Source organism: Chelonia mydas, chromosome 10, assembly GCF_015237465.2.
Source record: "Chelonia mydas isolate rCheMyd1 chromosome 10, rCheMyd1.pri.v2, whole genome shotgun sequence".
NCBI classification, from domain to species: Eukaryota; Metazoa; Chordata; order Testudines; family Cheloniidae; genus Chelonia; species Chelonia mydas.
The window spans coordinates 10,816,751-10,833,553 of record NC_051250.2 but is presented as its reverse complement, the minus strand read 5'-3'; the positions used below and the strand labels follow the sequence as shown (position 1 = coordinate 10,833,553).

The 16,803-nt window shown below is 44.6% G+C and overlaps 1 protein-coding gene across 2 annotated transcripts in view; it reads left to right on the top strand.

The window, feature by feature from the left end:
• Window positions 1-1,789: 1,789 nt before the first annotated feature.
• Window positions 1,790-16,803, top strand: part of SDK1 (sidekick cell adhesion molecule 1) — a 646,346-nt gene continuing 631,332 nt past the window's right edge. For both annotated transcript variants that reach the window (XM_037910909.2, XM_043523779.1), the window contains exons 1-2: window positions 1,790-2,064; window positions 2,590-4,004. In XM_037910909.2, the coding sequence (XP_037766837.1) occupies window positions 3,530-4,004 (475 nt within the window). In that variant the 5' untranslated portion in view covers window positions 1,790-2,064; window positions 2,590-3,529. The remainder of the gene's footprint in view (window positions 2,065-2,589; window positions 4,005-16,803) is intronic.

Genomic DNA, 16,803 nt, shown 5'->3' with positions numbered 1-16,803 from the left:
ACCTGAGCCTTTCTTCCTACATGCAGGGATGTCATTTCAAGAAAAAAAAAAGAATTGGGGTGTGTGGCAAAGTTGCATCAGCACATAAAACATTATATATCATATTATATCCTCCAAAGTCCAGGAGGGGAGCTAAAAAGTGGAGCACATATACCTATGTCAGGGGGAAGTTGCCCTATAGCAAATGACACCCACTGATTTCAAACTGACCTTAAAATCTGAAACTGAACTTCCAGACTTGTCAGGCAGATCTACAGTCATAATACTGCTTTGTAGTAATTAAAAACCCAATTAAGTGTATTATGCATTCCCAGTTAGGGAAAATTAGAGCTCCACCCCTCCGTCCAAACAACTAGTTTTAAAACACAGTTTCTCCCCACTACAGTGAATTGTTGATAGCTCAACAGAAATTATAAACACAGTTGTACCCTTGAGATCAGTTCTCTACAGTTTAAAACAGGCTTGGCTCAGCTTGTAACTGTAATGAAAACAGACCTAAGGGAGGGATGAGTATAAAAGTAGAGCCCTGAGTTTTATAATTATTCACCTGTTTCATACCAGAGAGGGAAAATGTACTGGGACACAGTGTATCATGCATCTGGTTGTTAATAAGGTTGGGGCTGAGATATAGCTTGTATCTTTCGGTTACTAGGGAGGGGTTACAAAGCACTGGGATAGCGTAGATCTCCAGTTAGTGGATATGGAACACAGTGGGATATCGGTATCACAGAGATGTTAGATACTGGAGTGGAAAGAGTTCATTTGTAGGGGCAGAGACATACTATACACTAATTCAATAATGGAAACAGAGAAAGCCTGGAGAAAAGCTGGGATATATAATGTATTTATTAGATAATAAGTGGAAGAGGGAAAGAATGTGCAGGGCACTGGCTATCATGAGCCTGATACTGACTGGGGCTGTTATAATCACCTATTAGTTACTGCATAGGGAAAAACGTGCACAGGTGGCTATTAGATATCAATGGACCTGTTACACATTAGGGAGAGGAAGGGGCTAAAGATAGATTTCACCTGTCGGATACTATGTAGGAAGGAGGTGTGGAGCTGGTAGATATCATGCACCAGTTTGTGAGGTAGCGTGGGAGACTTTCCTTTTTATTATGCAAGAAAACAGGGGAGCCTGGAAAAAGAACTGGCTTAATTTAAATGCCTCTCATTTCTTTGCCAAAGCTTCCTACATCCCCTAATAATACAAAAACCTCTTACATTTGACGTGACAGTTTACTGTGTGCCCTTGGTGAATCCAACGCAATAGGTATCTTGCCAAGGTATAAAAAAAAAAGTTGGGAGCAAACCTAGTTTAAACATTTGCTGGTCTATCAAATAAAACAAAGCTCAATAACTTTGCAGCGCTGCTAGCCCTTGCACGCTGAGAAGCACCACACAAAGAGAGAAGGGGGGGGTGTTAATTTGTACCTCTAGGCTCCCTGGTTTTCGTCAAATCCCTCTTTTTGCTCGTTGCCGCAAAAAATTAATAGCTGCAGGGGATGCACAGACAAAAAGATTCTTGGCCAGCGGCTACAGCAGTCTCACCCATTCTTTGCTGGGCGTGCCTACCCTTTCGGCTGCAGAGGCTGGCTTGCAAACCTAAAGGGGGCGCAGCGAGCGCGAGGACCAGGGGCAACGTTCCACCGGGCTAGCGCGCGCGGCCGTTAAAGAACGCCCCACCCCTCCCGCTCTCTTTTTCCTCTTCCCCCACGCGTCTTCTGGCCAATCAGCCGCCCGGCTGGAGGCGGTGCCTCGGGAAGGGTCGCGGGGGAGGGAACAGAACCGGTGGAACTGAAGGTCGGGACGCCGAGCGTTCCTTGCGGCGGCTGGAAGGTCCCGCGCTCGTTGCCAGCTAGTGTGTGAGGGGAGGGGAGCTGGCCTCCCTCCTCCTCCTCCTCCTCTCCCCCCCCCTCCCCCGCGCCTGTACAGAACGGGCGCGCAAACCTGTGTGAATACACCCAACCCCCGCACATCGCCTGCCTCTGACAGCCCCCCCCCCGCTTTGCTTGGCCCCGGGAGGGCTGTTTTCCCCACACAGACCCAGCCCTCCTAGGTGTAGGTCAGGGGATGAGGGAGGAAATGGGAGGGCTGAGGGAGGGCAGGGGAGGTGGTGAGATGGGGTATTTATGGCTGGGGAGGAGAGATGGGAGGTGAATGCGGATTGAGTCAGAGGGGTTGGGGGAGAAGGGAGGCGCTGAGGTAGGGGACGCGAGAGGAGTGTCCGGGCGCAGTGTAAAGTGGGGGGTGGGGTGGTGAAGTGTGGGCGAGAGGGGTAGGGTTGATACCAGGTGACAGAGAGCGAGAGGTGAGGAAAGTTCAGGCTCAGGCTTGTGGCGGGCAAGGGAGGGAGCTGGCAGGATTTTTGTTTGATCCGTTTCCCTCCTTGGTGATTTGTTTTACTTTTGGTCCTGATTCGCTTTTTACTGTTTGTATTTTAAGAATCAGGACAAAATCTGTGCAGGAAAAAACCTCTTAAAAAAAAAAACTTCCCCCCACTCTCTTTAAGGAGGTGGGGGAGCAATTCCCACTGTTTGTTTAAATGTTAAACCTTTAGTGTTTACTTTTTTTTTTATTGTGTAGGGGTTTATTGCTACTGCTGCTGCTGCGATAGAGCTTCCCCCCTTGTGTTTACAGCCTCTGTGAGGGAGAGACACACAGGAAGAACCAGGAGCCCTGGGCTGAACAAACAAGGAACGTAGGAGGAGTCCATATAAGCAAAGGGACTGGAAGGATTTCACCTTGTTGCTGCTTGTTTCAGGCGATTTTGCGTCCTCCTCCTTCTTGAAACGCCCCAGCAGAGGGTTTCTTTGTTGCTTCCACAACCAAGCAGAAGCAAAGGCTTTGCATGTTTTTGGAGGTGGTTTTTACTGCGGTTCCCTTGCAAGAAACAGACCAGCACCTTCCTGCTAGGAGGGAAATCTGATCAACTGAGGTTTTCCCCACCTCCGGCTGAGTGTGAGAGTTCGAGTGACACCCCCACTGGCCTGTAGCTGACTTCAGATCTAACTGGAATCACGCCTAGGGCTGCTAAATTTACCTGGTCAAGGACCCTTCAAACCCTCATATTGATGACAGATTTGTAGCCAAAGGAAAATCGGATTAATATAATTGTGGAGCACTGGGGGGATATCTGGAGACTACTCTGTCTGCATGGCTAATCTTGAAATTGTCTGAAATAAATCCTTAGTGCAAGGAGTAGTGCGATATTTCCCCTTGGTTTTAGGTTTATTTTCTTCTTATACAAGAATTTAACACTTCTGTAGCAGGGGTTTCACGAGGAATGGGACATCTACAGAAAACTAACCTGCTCCATAAAAATCACAAGTGGGAATAGTTTCCGTCATCTTTGCGGTATGGGAAAGGTGCTCTCTGAATTGTCTGCTAGTGGCTCTCTAGATGGATCAATTTCTCTCTGGTTTTGCTAGCGATGTGATGAAGGATCCAGATTTATTGGAATACTAACGCCAATAAACTTACTCTCTCAGCGTTGAAGGCATTGGATGTGACGGTGCAAAGAAACATGTGTTTCACATTTCTGCCTGGTTGTTTTGGTGCAATCAATACCTCCACAAGATACATTGATTTAGATGGCGATTATAACACAGTCATGCACACGGCGTGCTGCCTTCGGGTTGCATGCAAAGTGAGCACAAATCACCGAGTCCTCCGTTCTTGTAAACCGGGGGTTTCTGTTCCCCGCAAACTTCAGGATGAAGGCAAAGGGAGATCTCCTCAACCCACCAAAGAGAACCCGGTCTCGGGGAGTGGAGTGATCAATGGCCAAAGAGCTGACAAAACTGTCATCAGGCAGTCGGATCGACTGGGGATCCGTGAAGAAATAATGGTTGGAAGAAAGGTGGATCGAGAAATTATTGCACGAAGGAATAGCTGGAGAGACCGGATGATGATAAAGTTAAACTTCTGTTTCTTCTTCTGTCGCGGATGGTGGGCGTTTCTGTTGATTCAGCTCCACATGTTGCAAGCACTGGCACAAGGTAGGGCTCAGAGACATTTTTGTTTGGAGAAACGCTGCATCTGCCCTTTAAGACGTAGAAATCCTGTTCAGGCATGGATATAGCCTTTTGCTTTAATCACAGAGAACAAATTTCAGAAATCGTAATTAACAATTGATTTATTATATAATGGTATTTTATTTATAAATAGCCCTTTCTTTATAGGAACAAGCGTTTACCCCCTTACCTAATTCTGTTAGTTTACTACCCCGTTTCGACCCTCTAGATAAGTATCAATAGCTATATCGGGACCTCGCTGTTAATCGTCACACAACCTTGCATGTTATTTAATTGGAGATAAACATACGTTTCTGTTATTTCTTAGGCAGCAGAAGAGTTAACTTCTGTGTGAGTTTAAAAAAAAATTGTGACTGACATAAGTTGTCAAGAGAAACGGACTCATAAATTCACCGACAAGAACTAAATCAGGCATGTAAACAAAAATCTTTAAAAATAGTACCAATGCATGTGAACTTTGATTCGAGTCTTGTTCATTTCTTATATTGTTAAAAAAACAACTGCGATTGATTCGTATCTGAGTATTTTCAAATCAGAGATCCTTGCTGTCAAATGAGTCTCTTGTAAACAACCAATCGACTTCAAATATCAAGTGGCAATCACTTTCCATCTAAATTTGCCTCTTTAAAAAAATCGCCAAATGCAGGGTAATTCTAAATAATCCTCTGACAGAGTAAACAATAAGTGGTAGGCGATGGCATTACGGTTGGCTGAGCAAAATAACATGCTGAACAAATGCAGCTTTCACTTTCTTTGCTGTTTTGTGTTTTATTGCTGAGTGTATTGTGTATGCTCCACTAGTGTGTTCGTCTCTATAGGGTGGGCTGACGAGTCAGCGATTAAAACTCAGAAATTAATAATATCTTTAACAGGAGAAATGAGTCCTGTGAACAAATCTTTAAAATAAAGTACCCTCTCTGTTTTGATTAACGCTGTATTTAATAGATGCTTATGAATTTCATTTTTAAAGTCTAAAACAGTATATCTTGATTTAGTCAACTAGCCTTTTACAAATAAAATCAGTGGTTTGCTTCTCTTTGAACGGTTTGTGTGGGTGCTCACTAGCGCTTTAGTTTTTGTACATAGAGGAGAATGCTACAGATAAAGTTTAATAACTGGATAGTCTGTTGAGGGAGAGGGCTATGAAACAAAGTTTGCTGTAATCTGTCTACTCAGCCTTTACTATTGCACCCTTTCAAACATTTTCAGCCCCAGGGTATGGAGTAGTTCTAATCCACTGTCTAATAGTGAACTCCACCCTCATAAATCTGTCTCTTTTTTGAAGTTTTGTTTATGCTGTCATTCCTATTCCCAAACTACTTGTGCTGAGGCCTGCAAACCTTAACAGAGGGTATTGTTATAGTAAAATAGAATGTACTTAAATCTAGTTAATGTAATCCTCTGCAAATTATAATTCACATTTCTTCTCTTTTTTTGTATCCTTGATTGACATCTACCAATGTGACCTTTTATTTTGAGAGGCAAATATTTTAATATATCCATTTAAATTAGACTTCTTGAGACTAGCAGTGAAACCAGTTTTACATGTAGATTCCTGAATCAATTAAATTGACTCTTTAAAAAAATATTTTCGATGAATAGTAAAAGTAACCTTCATCTTGCAGTAAAAACTATGCACATACACGTGTGCAGTACTTAATATACTGAAACAATATTTCTTTTAGTACCATATTTCAAAGTTTACTAAGCACATTCAAAATGCATCTTTATTGAATTTGTTTGGGATTTGTACAAAGTCTAGTGTTACAAACTATCCTAAACTTTAAAAAAGCCCTAACACCAAATCAGTTTATTAAATGCATAGACAAAGCATTAATTAAATAAGCAATAGGCCTGCGAGGGGGCAGAAAGATAAACTACTTTCTCCTTCAGTAGAAAAGCACTTGTGCAACTACATGGGGTTGGGGTTTAGTAACTATTAGTCTGTGAAGTATGAACAATTCATTCAATGAGGTGGCAACAAAGGGTGGGCTACAGGAAGGAACCTGGGCATTGCAGTGCTGAGGGTCTGGGCCCCTAACTTTTTAGATGCCAAGAAAATCGCAAGAATACTACTGTGATCCACAAAGCTGAGTTAGGTGCCTAGGTTCCCTGTACAGTAAAATGGGGAGAGATAAGCACCTTAGAATGCAATCCACAAAAGCCAACATGCCAGATAGGGACCTGCTTAAACTTGCCAATGGGAGATGGTGGTGAGAGTGGTGTGTCCTAAGTCCCATCCTTCTGTTGGAGATAGGTGCTTGAGCCTGGGCTGCAGGGAAACACCCTCTCTCTGCTTAGCAACCCATGAATGGGAATCAGGCTCCTAAGGTGATTCTTGTGAAAATGAGTTAAGCACCTGCCTCACGCCATACAAGATGGCTGCAGGAGGAGGTGTTGCCGGTGCTGCCATCCACCTTATAGCTTTTAGCCCAGTGGTTAGAGCACTCATCTGGGATGCAGGAGACCTAAGTTAACTTCCTCCCTCTCTGCCAAAGGGGAAGAAAAGATGTGAACAGGGGTCTCATCGCTCAGGAAAGTTTAGGGTGACCAGACAGCAAATGTGAAAAATCGGGACGGGGTGGGGGGTAATAGGAGCCTATATAAGAAAAAGACCCCAAAATCGGGACTGTCCGTATAAAATCGGGACATCTGGTCACCCTAGCAGAGTTCTCTAACCACTGAGCTATGGGATATTCTGATGTGGGGCTCCCTCAGTGTCTCCTGCTAAAGCTGTTTCAGTATGGATGAACTATGATGCAGGGGGACTGGACCTAGGGTCACCCCCATTCCAGATTAGTGTCCTAATCACTGGACTAGCGAATCCATCTCACATTTTCTCTCTCTCTCTGGCTCAGTGACTAATGAGGTATTTATCTACAGTGGAACAGCCACTGGGCCAAAAAGAGAGAGTGTGTGAGAATGATTCTGTAGTCCAGTGGTTAGAGCACCCATCTGGGTGCTGGGCAAGCCTGTGTTTAGTCCCCATACTCTGATCACTCTTTTGTTATTTAGCCACAGTGGAACAGCTTGAACAGGAGAGACTGAGGAAGCCCCACATCAGTATATCCCATTGCCCACAGTAGTATTCCTTTTAAAATGTGATGTAATAAAAAACAGTACCAGTCTTAATGCGATGCACTTCAAACAGGTTATCACAAATTTTAAATTCAGTGACAGGTTGCTGTTCTCTATGCTTTCTGAATTGTATGATATATCCATCATTTTTATATCAAATTGAAAATTCACATTATAGAAGATATGTCAGTTTATGACAAAAGCTCATGTATCTTGAAAATGAAAGTTCTGGTACAGCTACACAGGGTTTCTAATGGGATGATGAGTTGGTCATATGGACAAGAGTATTACATGACTCTCTAATCTTTTTATCTGATAAAAATAAAATACAGCATTCTAAATGTGAAGTCTATGGCTGTTAGGATCTGAAATCTTCACAGATGACTGTTCCAGCACTTTTAAAATTAAACCAGGTACACTGAAATGCACTATCAGTTCTCTTCCCAGTAAACTGAATGGAAAGGATCGAGACTAAGTATTTAATATTTTCTAATAAACAATAAAATATTTTTGTGGTTGTAACTAGTTTGAGTACTGGCCACAACTGCATGATCTACATAGAACTTTGGATTCAGAGATGAACATACAAATAGAACATTTTAGCAATATGCTTTGCTCAAAGTTTTCATTGCAATTTTCTTAGGCTATGTGAAGAGGATATTTAAGCATTAAATATTCATCAGCTTTTCAATCTTCATTGATGGCTAACTGTGATACTGGCTTATTGTGGTGGATTTTTATTTTAAAATTAATCCAGTGCTTACGAAAGGTACAAAGACTGAAAGTACTGGAAAGTGAAGTCTTCCCTTCAACTTGCAACATTAGTGCAAGCCTTCCCACGTTGGTCCACCAATGAGCTTGAACTTGTTTGGATAGACAACCTTTAAGGATGAGAGTGTAATTTAAAATTTTTATGTGTATTCAGTCCTTGGTCTTTCTGCGGAGCCTGCCCGCCATAATGCTTGTTGTGATTTTTGACAGGTTTTCCCATTAGGAATGAGCTAGTTAGCACCATAGAATCATAGAATCATAGAATATCAGGGTTGGAAGGGACCTCAAGAGGTCATCTAGTCCAACCCCCTGCTCAAAGCGGGACCAATCCCCAATTAAATCATCCCAGCCAGGGCTTTGTCAAGCCTGACCTTAAAAACTTCTAAGGAAGGAGATTCTACCACCTCCCTAGGTAAAAAATTATTCATAGAATATCAGGGTTGGAAGGGACCTCAGGAGGTCATCTAGTCCAGCCCCCTGCTCAAAGCAGGACCAGTCCCCAATTTTTGCCCCAGATCCCAAATGGCCCCCTCAAGGATTGAACTCACAACCCTGGGTTTAGCAGGCCAATGCTCAAACCACTGAGCTATCCCTCCCCCACCAAATTATCATAGGCCATAAAATAGCCATAAGACAGTCATTTATAACCACTGTTAGTCACTGTTTAGGAATTTCAGGTTCAGATTAGCAGATTAGTGATGAAAGGCTTCAGATCACATTAACAACACCCTAAATTAACGCGTGCTCCTGTAGGTAGCTACTGTATTTTAAAACGAAGGTCCTGATCCTGCAAATTACTCTCGTTCGGTGGATCCCTGTGACTATGCAGAGCCCCACTGATTGAACAGAGCTCATTACAGGATTGGGCCATTAGTGTTTAATAGCCCTGGTCTACACTACGAGTTTAGGTTGAAATTTAGCAGCATTAGATCGATTTAACCCTGCACCCGTCCACACGATGAAGCCATTTTTGTTGACTTAAAGGGCTCTTAAAATGGATTTCTGTATTCCTCCCCGACGAGGGGATTAGCGCTAAAATCGACATCGCCGGGTCGAATTTGGGGGTAATGTGGATGCAATTCAACCGTATTGGCCTCTGGGAGCTATCCCAGAGTGCTCCATTGTGACCGCTCGGGACACCACTCTCAACTCAGATGCACTGGCCAGGTAGACAGGAAAAGCCCCGTGAACTTTTGAATTTCATTTCCTGTTTGGCCAGCGTGGCAAGCTGATCAGCACGGGTGACCATGCAGAGCTCATCAGCACAGATGACCATGGAGTCCCAGAATCGCAAAAGAGCTCCAGCATGGACTGAATGGGAGGTACTGGATCTGATTGCTGTATGGGGAGATAAATCGTGCTATCAGAACTCCGTTCCAAAAGACGAAATGCCAACATATTTGAAAAAATCTCCAAGGGCATGAAGGACAGAGGCTATAACAGGGATTCGCAGCAGTGCCGCGTGAAACTTAAGGAGCTCAGGCAAGCCTACCAAAGAGGCAAACAGCAACTCCGGGTCAGACCCCCAGACATGCCCCTTCTATGATGAGCTGCATGCAATTCTAGGGGGTGCCCCTACAACTACCCCACACCTGTACATGGACTCCTGCAGGGGAGCCTCACGCAACAGGGATGTGGGTTTTGGGGACGAGGAAGATGAGGAGGAGGAGGAGGTTGAAGATAGCGCACAGCAGGCAAGTGGAGAAATCATTCTCCCCGACAGCCAGGAACTGTTTATCACCCTGGAGACAATACCCTCCCAACCCGGGCTCTCGGACTTTGAAGGTGGAGAAGGCACCTCTGGTGAGTGTACCTTTGTAAATATAATACATGATTTAAAAGCAAGCATGTAATGATTAATTTGCCCTGAAGACTTGGGATGCATTTGCGGCCAGTACAGCTACTGAAAAAGTCTGTTAACGTGTCTGGGGATGGAGTGGAAATCCTCCAGGGACATCTCCATGAAGCTCTCCTGGAGGTACGTCCAAAGCCTTTGCAAAAGGTTTCTGGGGAAGGAAGCCTTATTGCCTCTTCCATGGTAGGACACTTTACCATGCCAGGCCAGTAGCACGTAGTCTGGAATCATTGCATCAGAAAGCACGGCAGCCTATGGTCCCGGTGTTTGCTGGCATTCAAGCAACATCTGTTCTTTATCTCTCTGTGTTATCCTCAGGAGAGTGATATCATTCATGGTCACCTGGTTGAAATAGGGGAATTTTATTAAGGGGACATTCAGAGGTGGTCGTTCCTGCTGGGCTGTGTGCCTGTGGCTGAAAAGAAATCATCCCCGCTGTTAGCCACACGGTGCGGGGGAGGGGTGAAGCAATCATTCCAGAGAATTGGGTGTGAGAGGGGGTTTAGTTGAGTTTGTGCTGCATGTTAACCTGAAAACCGCAGCCCCTCCTTTTAAATGGCCAACCCAATGGGTGCTTGGTATGGGAAATGAGGGTGCTGCTCTTTGAAACCATTCCCACATGTTATGAAGGTTAAAGAAGCCAAAAGACTGTGGCTTACCATGGCTGCCTGCAAGCTGAAGTCTGTTGCCCGGCCCTGCGTGTGTGATCTCTCACACCAAATCGGTAGGCCCTCAATATAAGAGGCAAAATGCAACCTTGTAAAGAAAGCACATGTGCTATCTAACGTTAACAGCTTGGTTCACTGTGAAAGAGTCTACCCATTGTTCTCTAAAATGTGTCTTTTTAAATACTGCTCTCCTTTTTTCCCTCCCGCAGCTGCAAATATTTCAATGCTCCCCCTATCATCTCCGTCCTGGAGGCTAGCGCAGATAAGAAGGCGAAAAAATGCACTCGAGATGAAATGTTCTCTGAGCTCATGCAGTCCTCCTGCACTGAAAGAGCCCAGCAGAATGCGTGGAGGCAGACAATGTCAGAGTCCAGGGAGGCACAAAATGAACGCGAGGACAGGAGGGATGCGTGAGCGGATAGATGGCTGGAGCAAGAGGAGTGGTGGCGGCAGCATGATGAGAGGAGGGAGGAAGCAATGCTGAGGCTACTGGAGGATCAAACTGATATGCTCCGGCATATGGTTGAGGTGCAGGAAAGGCAACAGGAGCACAGACTGCCACTGCAGCCCCTGTTAACCAGCTGCCCTCCTCCCCAAGTTCCATAGCCTCATCACCCAGATGCCCAAGAATGCAGGGTGTGGGGGCTCCGGGCACCCAACCACTCCACCCCAGAGGACTGCCCAAGCAATGGAAGGCTGGCATTCAATAAGTTTTGAAGTGCAGTGTGGCTTTGTCCTTCCCTCCTCCCCCACCCCTCCCGGTCTACCTTGGCGGTTATCCCCCTATTTGTGTGACAATTAATAAAGAATGCATGAATTTGAAACAACAATGACTTTATTGCCTCTGCAAGCGGTGATCGAAGGGGGGAGGGCAGGGCGGTTGGCTTACAGGGAAGTAGAGTGAACCATGGGGGCAGGTTTTCATCAATGAGAAACAAACAGAACTTTCACACCGTAGCCTGGCCAGTCATGATGTTACCTGGGATTCTTTCAACCCAAAGCTCTTGGTAACTTCTACACTGTGCGAGGTGGTGTCAGGAAATAAATCAGGGGAGACACGGCTGTCTGACCGTTAGATGGCTGGCACAAATAGGACAACACAAGAGTGCTTTCACTTAAAGCTAAATTTTACTTAGTCTCAAGCACTTATACACACGTCCACAACAGGTTAGTAAAACACCTCCAACCTTTGATAATTACCAAAGCTGAGTGTGGCTCTCGAGTGGCACAGCGGCAGCCCGTCTGCTAGTGGGGAACACAAGATGCATCCAGAGGGAGAGTCCAGTCCTGAAGAGTCCCACCACCTCAAACTTTTCCCCTTTATTTATACATTAGTAATAGAATGACATGTCCCTTAAAGAAAACTTGTTAAGCAAGCAGTTCCAATGGGCAAGCAAGAGGCTCCTTCTGATTATCGATTAACCATAGATTCATAGATACTAAGGTCAGAAGGGACCATTATGATCATCTAGTCTGACCTCCTGCACAACACAGGCCACAGAATTTTACCCACCCACTCCTGTGAAAAACCTTTCACCTATGTCTGAGCTACTGAAGTCCTCAAATCGTGGTTTAAAGACTTTAAGGAGCAGAGAATCCTCCAGCAAGTGACCCATGACCCATGCTACAGAGGAAGGCGAAAAACCTCCAGGGCCTCTTCCAATCTGCCCTGGAGGAAAATTCCTTCCCGACCCCAAATATGGCGATCAGCTAAACCCTGAGCATATGGGCAAGATTCACCAGCCAGATACTACAGAAAATTCTTTCCTGGGTAACTCAGATCCCACCCCATCTAATATCCCATCACAGGCCATTGGGCCTATTTACCATGAATATTTAATTTCCAAAACCATGTTATCCCATCACACCATCTCCTCCATAAACTTACCGAGTTTAATCTTAAAGCCAGATAGATCTTTTGCCCCCACTGCTTTCCTTGGAAGGCTATTCCAAAACTTCACTCCTCTGATGGTTAGAAACCTTCGTCTACTTTCAAGTCTAAACTTCCTGGTGGCCAGTTTATATCCATTTGCTCTTGTGTCCACATTGGTACTGAGCTTAAATAATCCCCCTCCGGTATTTATCCCTCTGATATATTTATAGAGAGCAATCGTATCTCCCCTCAACCTTCTTTTAGTTAGGCTAAACAAGCCAAGCTCCTTGAGTCTCCTTTCCTAAGACAAGTTTTCCATTCCTCGGAACATCCTAGTAGCCCTTCTCTGTACCTGTTCCAGTTTGAATTCATCCTTCTTAAACATGGGAGACCAGAACTGCACACAGTATTCCAGGTGAGGTCTCACCAGTGCCTTGTATAACGGTACTAAAACCTCCTTATCCCTACTGGAAATACCTCTCCTGATGCATCCCAAGACTGCATTAGCTTTTTTCACAGCCATATCACATTGGCGGCTCATAGTCATCCTATGATCAACCAATACTCCAAGGTCTTTCTCCTCCTCCGTTACTTCTAATTGATGCGTCCCCAGCTTATAACTAAAATTCTTGTTATTAATCCCTAAATGCATGACTTTATACGTCTCACTATTAAATTTGATCCTATTACTATTACTCCAGTTTACAAGGTCATCCAGATCCTCCTGTATGATATCCCTGTCCTTCTCTAAATTGGCAATACCTCCCAGCTTTGTATCATCTGCAAACTTTATTAGCACACCAGGTGTGGGTTTTCCCAGAGTTTGCAGCCTTGAGGCCCCAATAAACATTCCTGGGGCACATCCTGCTCTTCTAAGATGCATGTATCAGCAACTTCAACACAATTCTTATCAGAAAGGACACGGGGTCAAGCTGCCCTCTCTGTGGCACCCAAAAACCCCCCTCCCCTCCTTCCTTGGTTAAACTGAGACTGCTGAATGGCCAATTTACAGCCTGCTGCCTTGGCTGCTTTTAGCAATAAGCCATAGTGGTTTCTGGCACTTTACTGGTTTGCCAAAGTCTCCCCGTACAATGAAACTGGTTTTCAAAGCTTCTCTGATGCGCAGTGCACCCTGCTGCGCTTCTAACTGCTCTGGTGTCGGGCTGTGCATATCAGCGGCCAGGCGATTTGCCTCAACCTCCCACCCCGCCATAAATGTCTCCCCCTTACTCTCACAGATATTGTGGAGCACACAGCAAGCAGTAATAACAATGGGAATATTGGTTTTGCTGAGGTCTAACTGAGTCAGTAAACTGCACCAGCACACTTTTAAACATCCACCATTCTACACTTGCTCAGCCTATAGTTGAACAGCTCCTGACTACTGTACAGGGTGCCTGTGTTTGGCTTCAAGATCCATGGCATTAAGGGATAGGCTGGGTCCCCAAGGATAACTATAGGCATTTCAACATCCCCAACGGTTATTTTCTGTTCTGGAAAGTATGTCCCTTGCTGCAGCCATTCAGACAGACCAGAGTTCCTGAAGAGGCAAGTGTCATGTACCTTTTCTGGCCATAGCACGTTGATGTTGGTGACATGTCCTTTGTGATCCACCAGTGCTTGCAGCACCATTGAAAAGTACCCCTTTCGGTTTATGTACTGGCTGCCTTGGTGCTCCAGTGCCAAGATAGGGATATGGGTTCCGTCTATCACCCCACCACAGTTAGGGAATCCCATTGCAGAAAAGCCATCCACTATGACCTGCACATTTCCCAGAGTCACTACCCTTAATAGCAGCAGGTCAGTGATTGCGCTGGCTACTTGGATCACAGCAGCCCCCCCAGTAGATTTGTCCACTCCAAATTGATTCCCGACTGACCAGTAGCTATCTGGCATTGCAAGTTTCCAGAGGGCTATTGCCACTCGCTTGTGAACTGTGAGGGCTGCTTTCATGTTGGTATTCTTGTGCTTCAGGGCAGGGGAAAGCAAGTCACAAAGTTCCATGAAAGTCCCCTTACATATGCGAAAGTTTCGCAGCCACTGGGGATCATCCCAGACCTGCGACACTATATGGTCCCACCAGTCTGTGCTTGTTTCCTGGGCCCAGAATTGGCGTTCAATGGCATGAACCTGCTCCATTTCCACCATGATGTCCAAATTGCCAGGGCCCGTCCTTTGAAAGAAATCTGTGTCCATGTCCTCATCACTCTTGTCACCACGCTGCCGTCGCCTCCTCACCTGCTTCTGCAGGTTCTGGTGCTGCATATACTGCAGGATAATGCACGAGTTGTTTACAGTGCTTATAACTGCCGTGGTGATCTAAGTGGGCTCCATGCTTGCCGTGTTATGATGTCTGCAGGAGAGCAGAGTGGCAGCAGAAGCGGTCGTTAGATGATGATGGTTTGCAGCCCTACTGCACCGTCTGTTGTCAGAGCAGGAGAGCAGAGTGGCAGCAGAAGCGGTCGTTTGGTCATTCGATGATGATGGTTTGCCGCCTTACTGCACCGTCTGTTGCCAGAGCAGGAGAGCAGAGCAGCAGTGGAAGCGGTCGTTCAGTCGTTCGATGATGATGGTTTGCAGCCCTACTGCACCATCTGCTGTCAGCAGCACCCAGGACACAACACTGGTGGCTGAGCTGAGTGGGCTACACGCTTGCCGTGGTTTGGCGTCTGCAAGGAAAAAAGGCGCAAAACGATTGTCTGCCGTTGCTCTCATGGAGGGAGGGGCGACTGACAACATGGACCCAAAACTACCCGCGACAATGATTTTTGCCTCGTCAGGCATTGGGAGCTCAACCCAGAATTCCAATGCGTGGTGGAGACTGCTGGAACTGTGGGATAGCTACCCACAGTGCAATACTCTGAAAGTCGATACTAGCCTCGGTACTGTGGACGCGCTCCGCCGACTTAATGCGCTTAGTGGGGACACACACGATCGACTGTATAAAATCGCTTCCTAAAAAACCGACTTCTATAAATTTGACCTAATTTCATAGTATAGACATACCCTATAGTGCCATGTCTACTAGTGGATTGGAATTGAAGTACTACTGTTTGTTTAAATATGATGGAGGTTGCTAAAGGCTGGGATACATTTTGGGGAGTGTCTTTAAATACTAACAACAAATGATCTCACTTTTTATTAGGATTGAATGAATACTTTTTAAAATTTGATGGTAATGGGTAATTTTGAAAAAGATAAAAACCACTGCAAAGCTCTAAGCATTTCTTAAGAAGAAAAACAGTATCTTAATATTTAAAGAAAGAGAAGCTTGTCTGATTCTTAGTTTAACAGAGATGAAAGTGTAATTTTTCATGCCACTTGATCAAATTTATAATTTAAAATTGTATAAGAAGCAGAATCCTTATTTAAAGTGGTATTAATATCCATTATGCTTTTGATAGAACCTGTGAAATGGATGGTTGAGGAATGTATTTTCATGGGGTATGGTTTTTGTTAATGCCAGTTTGTAATCTGGTGGGATTTGTAAAGTGTTAAGTGCAAGAAACTTGTGAAACAAATTGTACACTGCATTTGATACAAAAAGAGGATGAGGAACTTGCAAAGGATACTTAGCAAATTATGTCAAGAGATAAATAGCTGTTATGTAAGGGGAAAGACAGGCAGGCAGATGAAAGGATGAACTTATTGAAGAGCAGAAGGTATGGCAAGTTAAATGTTAGGAGAGGTATTTTTAGTCTTATAACAGCCTTATGCTATTTGTCAGAGGGCCATCAGATCACAATACATTTTCCTTTTGTGTTCCCTTTTCTTTAGTACGGTTTTTACGTCAGTTTTCAAATGTGTGAATTCCTCTTCCTGTGCATTTAAATAGATTTATTAAAATGGATTCATTTGTATACTTTGCTAAAAAACTTAAATCTAATATTCTAAGCATCATACATAGCTGCTAATTTACTCATATTTTCAGTGAAGTGCCTCAGACAAATTAATGAGAGAAGACCTTAAAGGTAGTGTGAGAGAGGATGGAGAGAGTGTATGTAAGCCACAGCATAGATATTGGTCTTGTTGCTTAATGCACTACTGGAAGGTGGATGACGTAAGAATCCAAATGGAATCGTGTGATAATAGGGGTTTATACTCATGCCATTGTTCCATAAGCTGAATTTATAGCGCCAGGTCATCAACCCCCACTAAAGTCAACATGCACTACTGTAGTGGTGCAAAGTGACTGTGAAGATGTCCTAAAGGAGGAGCTGAGGATTCGTACATTTTAGGGTAATTGTCAAATGCCTCTTGTGGCATCATCAGTGCAGAGGGCATGGTTGGTCCAGCAAAGGGCATGAGAGGGTAGAGTATGATGCTCTTGACTGTTTTCTGACCACTGGAAAATAGGGGACTGTTTTAGCAGATGTAAGTTCAAACAGTCTTATGGCCTGATTCACCTCTGCATTTCTCTGTTTTATGCTGATGTCACCGGTTTCAGTGAAGTTAAGTTACAGTGGTGTAAAACTGGAGTGATGCAGTATTGAATCAGATTCTTTAGGAAAGTTTGAA